Source organism: Ylistrum balloti, unplaced genomic scaffold (assembly GCF_031769215.1).
Source record: "Ylistrum balloti isolate Yb309-2 unplaced genomic scaffold, AGI_CSIRO_Ybal_v1 Utg369702, whole genome shotgun sequence".
NCBI classification, from domain to species: Eukaryota; Metazoa; Mollusca; class Bivalvia; order Pectinida; family Pectinidae; genus Ylistrum; species Ylistrum balloti.
The window spans coordinates 44,375-56,007 of NW_026781932.1; the positions used below are offsets into that span (position 1 = coordinate 44,375).

The 11,633-nt window shown below is 35.4% G+C and overlaps 1 protein-coding gene across 1 annotated transcript; it reads left to right on the forward strand.

The window, feature by feature from the left end:
• Window positions 1-1,444: 1,444 nt before the first annotated feature.
• LOC132565223 (E3 ubiquitin-protein ligase TRIM56-like) lies at window positions 1,445-11,443 on the forward strand. Its single transcript, XM_060229859.1, has 3 exons — window positions 1,445-3,362; window positions 8,297-8,349; window positions 11,372-11,443. Exons 1-3 carry the CDS (start codon window positions 1,445-1,447, stop codon window positions 11,441-11,443), a joined length of 2,043 nt encoding a protein of 680 aa, XP_060085842.1.
• The last annotated feature ends 190 nt before the right edge of the window (window positions 11,444-11,633 follow it).

Consider the following 11,633-nt stretch of genomic DNA (forward strand, 5'->3'; position numbering starts at 1 on the left):
ATAAACAGTATTTGCTAATATAGCAATACCATTGTGTATATAAACAGTCACTCGTACTTCTTTGAAGTCGAGGAATCGTTTGATTCCTGTCGAAGTAATTCTAATTATTTGGGAATGAATTCCTTCTGCAACCCTTTTCTATTTTTTTTTACCAAGGACGAGATATACAGTTTTTTTTCTGAAAGGGGCTGTTTTAAGGGTGTTGTATCATGTATCATTACGTCAGTACTAGCTAAGTTTTAGCTTAAAATCGAAACGTGTCAAACGTAAATATTTTTTATTTCATTGAGTTAGTACAATACAAATACAAATAATATATACATCAATTGATAACATATATTAGGAAACCTTCAGTGCCGGCTGCTTTGCTAAAACCAACCTGAAAGTAGCGATTTATCGACAAAATTTCGTTTCGAAAAAGTATAAACAAAAGAAATATTTGTATGGAGACCTCTGAAAATGACACTTAGGAGAAGATCATGTGTTCCGAAAGAATATGCGTCTTATGCTTCATCGACAACATCCGCCATGTTAATATTGTTCCTAGTAGAAATATGCAATGTCATATGTTCTCAAATAGGAGAAACGGTTAACAATAACGAAACTGCAAGGGATACTAACGACCATCAAATTATCACTTTAATTACTACATATAACTATTTCATTTCTGTTTGAAGTCAGAAAAAGGCATTTTTTCGGACACGCCTTAAACAGTACAGTTATAATGACCGCTTCCGAATTTTATTGCAGCCGGTGGCATAGCGTTTTATAACGACATCTTATGGGGGCATAGCATTTCATAAGCACATTTTATGGGGGCATAGCATTTCATAAGCACATCTTATGGGGGCATAGCATTTCATAAGCACATTTTATGGCGGCATAGCTTTTCATAAGCACATCTTATGGGGGCATAGCATTTCATAAGCACATTTTATGGGGGCATAGCATTTCATAAGCACATCTTATGGGGGCATAGCATTTCATAAGCACATCTTATGGGGGCATTGTGTTTCATAAGCACATCTTATGGGGATATAGCGTTTCATAAGCACATCTTATGGGGGCATAGCATTTCATAAGCACATCTTATGGGGGCATAGCATTTCATAAGCACATCTTATGGGGGCATAGCATTTCATAAGCATATCTTATGGGGGCATAGCGTTTCATAAGCACATTTTATGGGGGCATAGCGTTTCATAAACACATCTTATGGGGGCATAGCTTTTCATAAGCACATCTTGTTCTCCATGAAATGAATATTTCAATATTGATGTGAAATACGCTCCTTGCCCTTCCTATCAGCTACATAGTGTACATATTTAATAACATTGTTAGCATTAGTGTCCTATGGCTTGAGATTACTGTCACCTGATACCGATAACATGCTTAGTCCTGATCTGGGTTCAGCGTCATCACAGTTTCGGAACAGGCGTTCAATATGGCCGCATCATTTCCTGCTGTTCGATTGCTGTGTTTGCTCTGTTCTGAGGTGTATGACACTCCGAGAATGCTTCCGTGTCATCACACCTTCTGTAACGGTTGCCTCCAGGATTACATCGGATCTCTCGGGCTTGTAGCAGGGGATAAGGAGTTTCCTTGTCCCGCCTGTGCGCAGATAACTCCCGTGTCAAACAATACTGTTCCCTTGGATGAATGGGCAAGTCTATTCCCGGTGAACAAATTATTTGAGTCTTTGGTCAATACGTCTCTGTCACAGACGACTTCACATTTTAACACCTTGTGTGACCCGTGCAAAATGCTCAAGGAACAAAAGAGAGCTACTTATCAGTGCTTTAACTGCTCCCAGTCTCTATGTGGCTCATGTAAAAACTATCATCAGCGAAACAGATACACAACTAGTCATACACTCAGTTCCATCGAAGCAAGTACCGGTTCATCACCTGGTGGAAACGTCGATATTTTCTGCAAATCACATCCCAGAAAAGTTATAGATATGTTCTGCCGGGATCACAAAGCTCTTTGTTGCTCATCTTGTACCTCAAATAGCCATCAAGGATGTAAAAGAATGACGTCAATTGATGACGTCACACCGCATGGCGCAAGTACTGTTGCTGAAGCAACGACGCGGAAACTAAATGAAATCAGAACACAGATTGAGGAATTACGTGAAATTAAAGAGGAAAATATTAAATCTCTCGACTGCGAAAACGCGAAACTTCTAACGGTTATGCAGACAATGGTGGAAGATGCAAAGACCAAACTTGATGACTTGTTGGAAGATTTTCAGGAAAATCTACATCTTGAATGGGAAGACAATCGCCGGAAACTAGTCTCGGCATTAAGACACACACAGATGTTCTCCTTAGATCTGGACAACAGTTGTACTCTCGTTTCAGTACTCCAGGAAAAATCACTGACAAATCAAGTATTTATCGCCCAAGAAATGGTTAAAGCACAAGTAAAGGCTCACATCCATGACATGAGAACTATATTTGAAAAAGATGCTGATATTATGGAAGTTGACATGGATGTGCATATTGATTTACTTGACGATAAAGCCGTCGAAGCTGTTCGTAGCTATGGTGGCGTTTCCGTTGCGGAAATGAGATCTTCACGCACTTTCAAAATAACAAAGAATCTAGAATCAACTGTTAAAGATATGGATACCATCATTGAGCAGATAATTCCAGAGGAGCCAGCAGACCTGACGCAGCGATCAGTATCAAGGGTTGTAGAGATGCTAGGAGGGAAACAGGCCGCCAAACTTACAGGAGGTGCCCACCTTCCAAGCGGGAAATGCCTCATGGCTGATCAGAAACATCGACGTCTGCTTCTGTTTGACAAAAACTACAAGATCGAGAAAGCCATGCCCATTGACAAACCTCCAAGTGACATAGTATATAGCGACAAGCAACAGAGTGTTTTCATAGCTGTTGGGTACTACTTTGATAAAGACATTTACCGATATAGCCTGGACAAAGATTCCATCGAGTATAAAGATAAACTCAAAGTTCCGAAAGGAACGTGGGGTATTTCCGTGATTGATGACGTCATACTAGCAGGATGTCCTAACTCCATCGAAATGATTTCTGTTGATGGTACCTCGCTGAATTCATTTCCTACCAACGGAGTGTGTACGTACGTGGCGGCCTGCCCACGGTCGAACAGCTTCTGGTTTAAAGATGGTGACAACGTCGTTTGCATGAAGCTAGATGGGACTTCCGGTTTTCGTTATCAAGATGAAGATCTTAGAGGCGTATCAGGGATAGCGTGCGATCAATTTGGGAATGCTTACGTGTGCTCACGCGAGACTGGCCATGTTCATCAGATATTTAAAGACGGAACTGGTGGACGTATTCTCATGAAAATGCAACACAACATAACCCGTCCGCACGGTATTGTGTTCCACCCTACCAGACACGAGTTTCTCATCACTTCCGACGGCGAACCAACTGCATTCGAAGTGTATAAATTTGATTAAAATATACATGTAATTTGACTTGGATAAACTCATGAAATGGGCGCATGCGTCCAAACGTTGCCACATACCGTACATCACATGTCTCTAACGTGGATTTAAGCAACATTATGATCATCTGGACATAAAATGTACGATGTATGTCCATGATGTAACCATGAGCTAGAGGAGATATTATATAAAAAAACTTACTGCTGTTCAAATGGTTTCATATATAGACTTCCCGATATCTGAAAAAGCAAAGCTTTGCTGAGGAATAAAACACACGAAAGTTTTAAAATATGATTTTGTGATCGCAACATTTTGACAATTCAATGTTTATAACTTTACTTTTTAAAGAACGTTTATACAGTGTTTAGTTATTGCTTTGAAATAACAGTCAATAAAGTTGCCTTTTAAAATCTGATGACTTGAAATTATTATCGTTCGCAAACAACCATATAAATCACAGCGAGTCCTTACTGAATGCAGGATGGTAGTAGTTATCGGCTAGTATCCAAATCCCTTGATGTAAGCCTGTATGTTTTACACAGGGATATATATATTCAGGTTGTATGTCAATAGTAGCCTTTAAAGGGAGGGCGTAAGATTTCTGTCTGTGTTCCCACTGCAATAGTCTAAAACTTTGAGACTAAATTTAGGACATTCATCCTTACGTCCAACTTGGTAGCTATGATTTGGTATCCTTATCAAAGGAAGTTTGTGTAAACTTTGACGTCACCAGAACACTGACGTTCGTCGGTGAGACAAAGGCTATAAATAGGACAAGTTAAGAAGACGAAAACTATTATACAGAACTGTTTATCCAACACTGGTTACAGGGTCTAAAACTGGAAATCCAAAACTCTCACACAACTAAAAACTCAGCACGTACATACATAGATACATACACACACACACACACACACATACATACATACATACATACATACATACATACATACATACATACATACATACATACATACATACATACATACGTACATACGTACATACATACGTACATACATACATACATACATACATACATACATACATACATACATACATACATACGTACATACATGTACATAGATACATACATACATACATACATACATACATACATACATACATACATACATACATACATACATACATACATACATACATACATATATATATACATACATACATACACATATACATACATACATACATACGTACATACATACATACATACATACATACATACATACATACATACATACATACATACATACATACATACATACATACATACATACATACATACATACATACATACATACATACATACATACATACATACATACATACATACATACATACATACATACGTACATACATACGTACATACATACGTACATACATACGTACATACGTACGTACATACATACGTACATACATACGTACATACATACATACATACATACATACATACATACATACATACATACATACATACATACATACATACATACATACATACATACATAGATACATACATACGTACATACATACATACATATATACATAGATACATACATAGATACATACATACATACATGTATACATACATACATACATACATACATAGATACATACATACTTACATACATACGTACATACATACATACATATATACATAGATACATACATAGATACATACATACATACATGTTACATACATACATACATAGATACATACATACATACATACATACATACATACATACATAGATACATACATACATACATACATACATACATACATACATACATACATACATACATACATACATACATACATACATACATACATATATATACATACATACATACATACATACATTACATACATTACATATATACGTACATATATACATACATACATACGTACATATATACATATATACGTACATACATATATGTACATATATACATACATACATACATACATACATACATACATACATACATACATACATACATACATACATACATCATATATAGGTACATATATACATATATAGTACATACATATATGTACATATATATATGTAAACATACATACATACATACATACATACATACATACATACATACATACATACATACATACATACATATATACGTACATATATACATATATAGATACTTTTAGATACATTCATATCTTCGAATTTAATTCAACAAGAATTTCATTTACCATGTCAAACGGTTAAACCAATCAGTAATTGAAATCCCGGACACGACAAGTCCTTCTGCTGTAAGTCAGAGGACCAGATCTCCTCCTAGCTGTATGATCAAAATGATTAACCGATTATGAATTTTCCTTTTCTAGATAGCAGCTTTATCTGCTACTTCAAACAATGGCGTTTATATGTCGCAGTTCACTCGATATTCAGTGTCTTCTCAATTTCATGATTTTCGTCCAAAATGACGATGACTTTTGTTAAAATAACCAGAGACATATATAACGTCTCTGTTATATTCAAGAGATACAAGCTGAAAAAGATCACCTAAAGTCGATCGTCACATCTACTGGAAAATATTCCCTTTCCTTGTGGGATATGAAGTCTACCTTTTCAAAGCCCGAGAGTATGTCAGGTCATTTCGCTGTACTTATTGTTCTCATTTGAAAACATGACCTAACTTACTTGGACAGACCAAGATTTACATGGTGCCACGACGAAGTAGGAAGACACCTACCCTTCCGGAACGCGCGGTCTCATTCTTCTAGTACTTTTTTTAAACAATCTACATTGTAAAGTGTGAATCTTTCTTTGGTCAATACTTTCCCATATTTCATCCATTCTGAGTTCGGATAATAATTCAGTTATTTATCTGTATTTTTTCTGTAAAGTTGCTAAATCAACAGATAGTACTTACAGAAAATCGTCATACATAATGCACTATTTTTTAACATAAGGAATTCATTTTTCATGAGCATTTGTAGTTTTACAAAATCTTAAAAACATGCACTCCTAGTAGCTGTTGTGGACATCGGTTACACTCACATTAAATTTCCTTTAGAACCGACTTCGGTGACGTGCCAAAAGCATTTGGTCACGATGGCGATGGCGGCGTGTTTACATTTTTACATAAATACGGCCGATATAATATGTCACTGAGTGGTGCCCATGTAGGGACCAGGGTTACATACTCCCCCTCCAGGAAATAACTCGTCCTGGATTTTCCAGGGGTCACAGCGATGCCGGTGGGGCATGGCTAAGTACTATTCCCGGGTCCCTACAATGTAACAGAGGTCATTTTTCATCTCAATGCCTCCGCTAGGAATCGAACCCGGGACCCCTTGCTTACTAGTCTCACGCTCAACCAATCGAGCTAAAGAGAAGTTCTCCCTAGCCGAGTGGTGTATTGCGGCTAGTAGTTTACCAGGGTTACACTAATAACTCAGTTACAACAAAATTAAATATTTACCTTTAGTATTTGGTGAGGTGTGCCTTTAATCTGATCACGTTTAAAACCCGCTTAGAGTTGAATTACATAAGATGTGAATGTAAGCAGGTGTAATCTCCATTAAGATTTTTTGTATAAAATGTAAAAATATGTATAAGCCAAGTGGGGTGAGGCAAGAATTCCTAATTCAGGGGTCAGCTATGGATAAAGAAAAAAGGAAATAAAACATTTTTTTTTCAACTCAAAACAGTTTTATAATTAAATCATAACTTTCAAACATTTTGATCAGCTTTTCATATTTGTTGATACATATATACTAATCACTTTAAATATCACACAACAGAGATAACTTGGAAATCAACATTGACAAATCAACACATTTTTTCTTCTTTAAATAAACACAAACATCGATCAGAATTTCCATTTATAGCGACAAGTCCTTTTATAATCGCCAATCGTTTGGCAAATTCCACTGTCATTTATATAAAGTCAGGTTTCTTTCGAAAAACAAAACAACAACAACAACCAATTAGATTGCCAATATGAAATTTGACAATCTGCCTAATGATTGAGTGAAAAAAAAACTTCATCAGCGCTGCAAAATTTATTTCTTTCAATTGAAAAAGAAGAAAATAAATGAATGAAAAAAATGAATTGTAATAAATAATGAAATATTGATTAACAGAAATTGTTACATGTTAGTGGTGATATATCAAACAGTACACAAATTCAGAATTTTTGATCAATACGGTTAATTACATTGTTTCTGTTTAAACATTTTTCTAAAAATATATACATGCATTATGTACAAAGTATTGCGCCAGTGGAAGAGCACTATGATTACAGCCATTTTGACAAATTATTAGACAATGAACAACATCATGATTTATAACAAATATCCTTGAACAATAAGATGGCATTACAAAGCCAGTGACTAAAGCAAATCTGATGTTGCTCCAGATGCTTAAAGTTCTTCTGAGACATGCTGTTTGCATATATCTTAAGACATGAAGCATTATCGACTAATCCTTTTGAAAATTATTTCAATTGATATGAAATATGGTCACAATGATAAATATCATCTTTACGGAACTGAATCATAAAAAATGGATTTCACTCTATCAGGTATGAAAATTCCAGAAATTAGAGTACAATGTTTATAACAAGCTATTCAAATCCATGCTTTGATGATAATTGGGAAAGATATTATACAAACACCAATTAAATCCTACCAACTTTTCTTTGGATATCAGTTTTCTCTAATAATAACAAACAAAATGCTGACATTGATCTCTCCAAGGTCTCTGTGCAGTCTTGTACAACTCTGTTTCACTGTAACACTTTCCTTAAGTTTACAATTGTTGTATCACCAAGCAGCTGAGTCACCAAGCTGCTGATGTCACCAAGCTGCTGATGTCACCAAGCTAATGATTCACCAAGCTGCTGATGTCACCAAGCTAATGATTCACCAAGCTGCTGATGTCACCAAGCTAATGATTCACCAAGCTGCTGATGTCACCAAGCTGCTGATGTCACCAAGCAGCTGAGTCACCAAGCTGCTGATGTCACCAAGCTGCTGATGTCACCAAGCTAATGATTCACCAAGCTGCTGATGTCACCAAGCTGCTGATGTCACCAAGCTGCTGAGTCACCAAGCTGCTGATGTCACCAAGCTGCTGATGTCACCAAGCTGCTGATGTCACCAAGCTGCTGAGTCACCAAGCTGCAGATGTCACCAAGCTGCAGATGTCACCAAGCTTCTGATGTCACCAAGCTACTGATGTCACCAACTCAATTGATTTTGTCAGGTTGACCAAATATCGATCTTACATGACTTGTTGAAATGCAGTAAAAAGAATCACTTGATATTTCTTTTATTTTTTATCAGTATTTAAAAGTTTGAAATTCAAATTTTGTATCTGATATAGTCAATTAATTGTTCAAAATAACATTGAATATCACCTAAATACATATTGATGTAACAACTTTTCAACAGAATTGAATATAGGGCCTTTTTAGAGGTACCTAAAACACCCTGTCGCCCTTGATTTTTAAGGCCATGACCAGTAATGACATGACAGAGGTTGGTGACACTGAAGCTGTAGTTGGTATATATAAGCCCTTCAAATTCAAAATAAAAAGGATTTTTTTTTTAAAGACTTCAAGTAAAAAAAACTTCCGTAATAGTTCATGGGTTTGGCTGACTTTGTGTATCATGCACTGTTTAAACCATTGCTTTAATTACTTTTTTTCTTCAAAAAAGATTTTGAAATTTGAAATTTAGTCAGATACACTGTACAGTGGATGTGATTTCAGCATTTCGTGTGATTCGAGTAAATTATCAAATGGCTGACATCAGGTCAACCTAACCGCGTGCAGTTGGGGACTTTTAATATCAGTTGAAAGGATCTGGGACACAAGGTGCTCTAGGCGAAACTTAACACTACATCAATGTATTGAATTATTTGTTAAGTAAGGCGGGACATGGCAATGCTAATACCACACATGGGTACTAACTGAAAAATAAAATTATGTATGAATTTTTGAGATATCATTATGCATGGATATATTTGTTGAAATGCTCCGTTTTCATAAAACATGGGACACCTCTCTACCAAGTGATCATATCAGTTACAAAAATGAATGTACATGTATACCTACATAAGTAGAAGACGTAGGTATAGGCAAATTTATTTTTTGATTTTCAATGGCTTCTACTTTTCACAATTTTTAAGAAAAAGACAAAATCATAGAAAACATGCATGAAGAAATATATCGTCAGTTTTGTAATTTTTGTGAAAAACGTGTATTTTTTATCAAAATTTTTGGAAAACCATGAATTGACAGTACCCATTGTTACTTGTAATTACAATACATCCATTAAGGATTTGTCCTACAACTAATTAGCCTACAATTCACAAAAACATCCACCTAATATCATATCAAATATGTAGTAAAGAAACAAACCAGTTTAGAAAAAAAATACATGTATAATCGATATTTCAAATCTATAGTTGTAGAGGTTTCAGATCATTTTTCATTTTCTCTCTAGTTTAGCCTAAATTTCTTTTACTAAAGATCATTACATATATTTTTTTCTTTGTGTATATCAGTAAATTTGAATACATCAAATTATTGATATTATCATCAGTGAAATTTACTGACATTATCATCAGTGTAATTTACTGATATTATCATCAGTAAAATTTACTGATATTGTCATCAGTGGAATTTACTGATATTATCATCAGTGGAATTTACTGATATTATCATCAGTAGAATTCACTGATATTATCATCAGATGAATTTACTGATATTATCATCAGTGTAATTCACTGATATTATCATCAGTGGAATTTACTGATATTGTCAGCAGTGGAATTTACTGATATTATCATCAGTGGAATTTACTGCTATTATCATCAGTGGAATTTACTGCTATTGTCAGCAGTGGAATTTACTGCTATTATCATCAGTGGAATTTACTGATATTATCATCAGTGGAATTTACTGATATTAACATCAGTGGAATTTACTGATATTATCATCAGAAGAATTTACTGATATTATCATCAGTGGAATTTACTGATATTATCAGCAGTGGAATTTACTGATACTGATCCATCCAACGAAATCCCACAGGATGGTAAATATTGATAATCAGTAAATAATTTTTTTTCTACAATGTCACTAAATAGAACCTTCTCAAACCTGCAAATGCAATTACACTTGTTAGATTAAAAACAGAAATCCTAATAAATGGTAACAAGAGGCCCAGAGGGCCTGTATCGCTCACTTGGCTCTTTCTGACCAACAGTACTATATCTGTGCATATGTTCCACGTTTAACACATTTGACCCCTGTGACCTTGAATATGGGTCAAGGTCATTTCTTTTTGAAAACTTTCTTGGACTTCATAAAGGAACATACTAACCAAATATAATGATTCTAGGCTTTTTGATATTTCAGAAGAAATTGCTTAAACGTTTAAATACATTTGACCCCTGTGACCTTGAAGATTGGTCAAGGTCATTTCTTTAAGCACAATTTGAAGGACACCATAAGAGGAACATATTAGCCTAATATAATGATTCTAGGCCTTCCGGTATTTGGGGAGAAGTTGTTTAAAGGTTTTAACACATTTGACTTCTGCAACCTTGAATATGGGACAATGTCATTTCTATTTGCAAACTTTGTTGGGCTTTATCATAGGAACCTTTCAGCCAAACATAATGATTCTAGGCCTTCTGGTATTTTGGAAGAAGTTGTTTAAAGGTTTTATCACATTTGACCTCTGTGACCTTCAATATATGTCAAGGTCATTTCTTTTTGCAAACTTTGTTGGGCTTCATCAAAGGAACCTTCCAGCCACATATACTGACCCTAGGCCTTCCTGTATTTTGGAAGAAGTTATTTAAAGGTTTTAACACATTTGACCTCTGTGACCTTGAATATGGGTCAAGGTCATTTCTTTTTGTGAACTTTGTTGGGCTTGACCAAAGAAACTTCAAGCCATATATACTGATTCTAGGCCTTTCAGCATTTTGCAAGTAGTCGTTTAAAGGTCTTAACACATTTGACCTCTGTGACCTTGGATATGGGTCAAGGTCATTTCTTTTTGCAAACTTTGTTGGGCTTTATCAAAGGAACCTTCTAGCGAAACATGATAACTCTACGCCTTTCGGCATTTCCAAAGAAGTTGTTTAAATGAAAAGTTGACGGACGACGGATGGACAGACCAACG

Coding starts and splice junctions, on each gene's coding strand:
- LOC132565223 (XM_060229859.1), top strand. CDS start 1,445: ATGGCCGCATCATTTCCTGCTGTTCGATTGCTGTGTTTGCTCTGTTCT. Junction 3,363..8,296: donor CAACATAACCCGTCCGCACG/GTATTGTGTTCC, acceptor GATGTCACCAAG/CTGCTGATGTCACCAAGCTA. Junction 8,350..11,371: donor CTGCTGATGTCACCAAGCTA/ATGATTCACCAA, acceptor CTTTTTGTGAAC/TTTGTTGGGCTTGACCAAAG.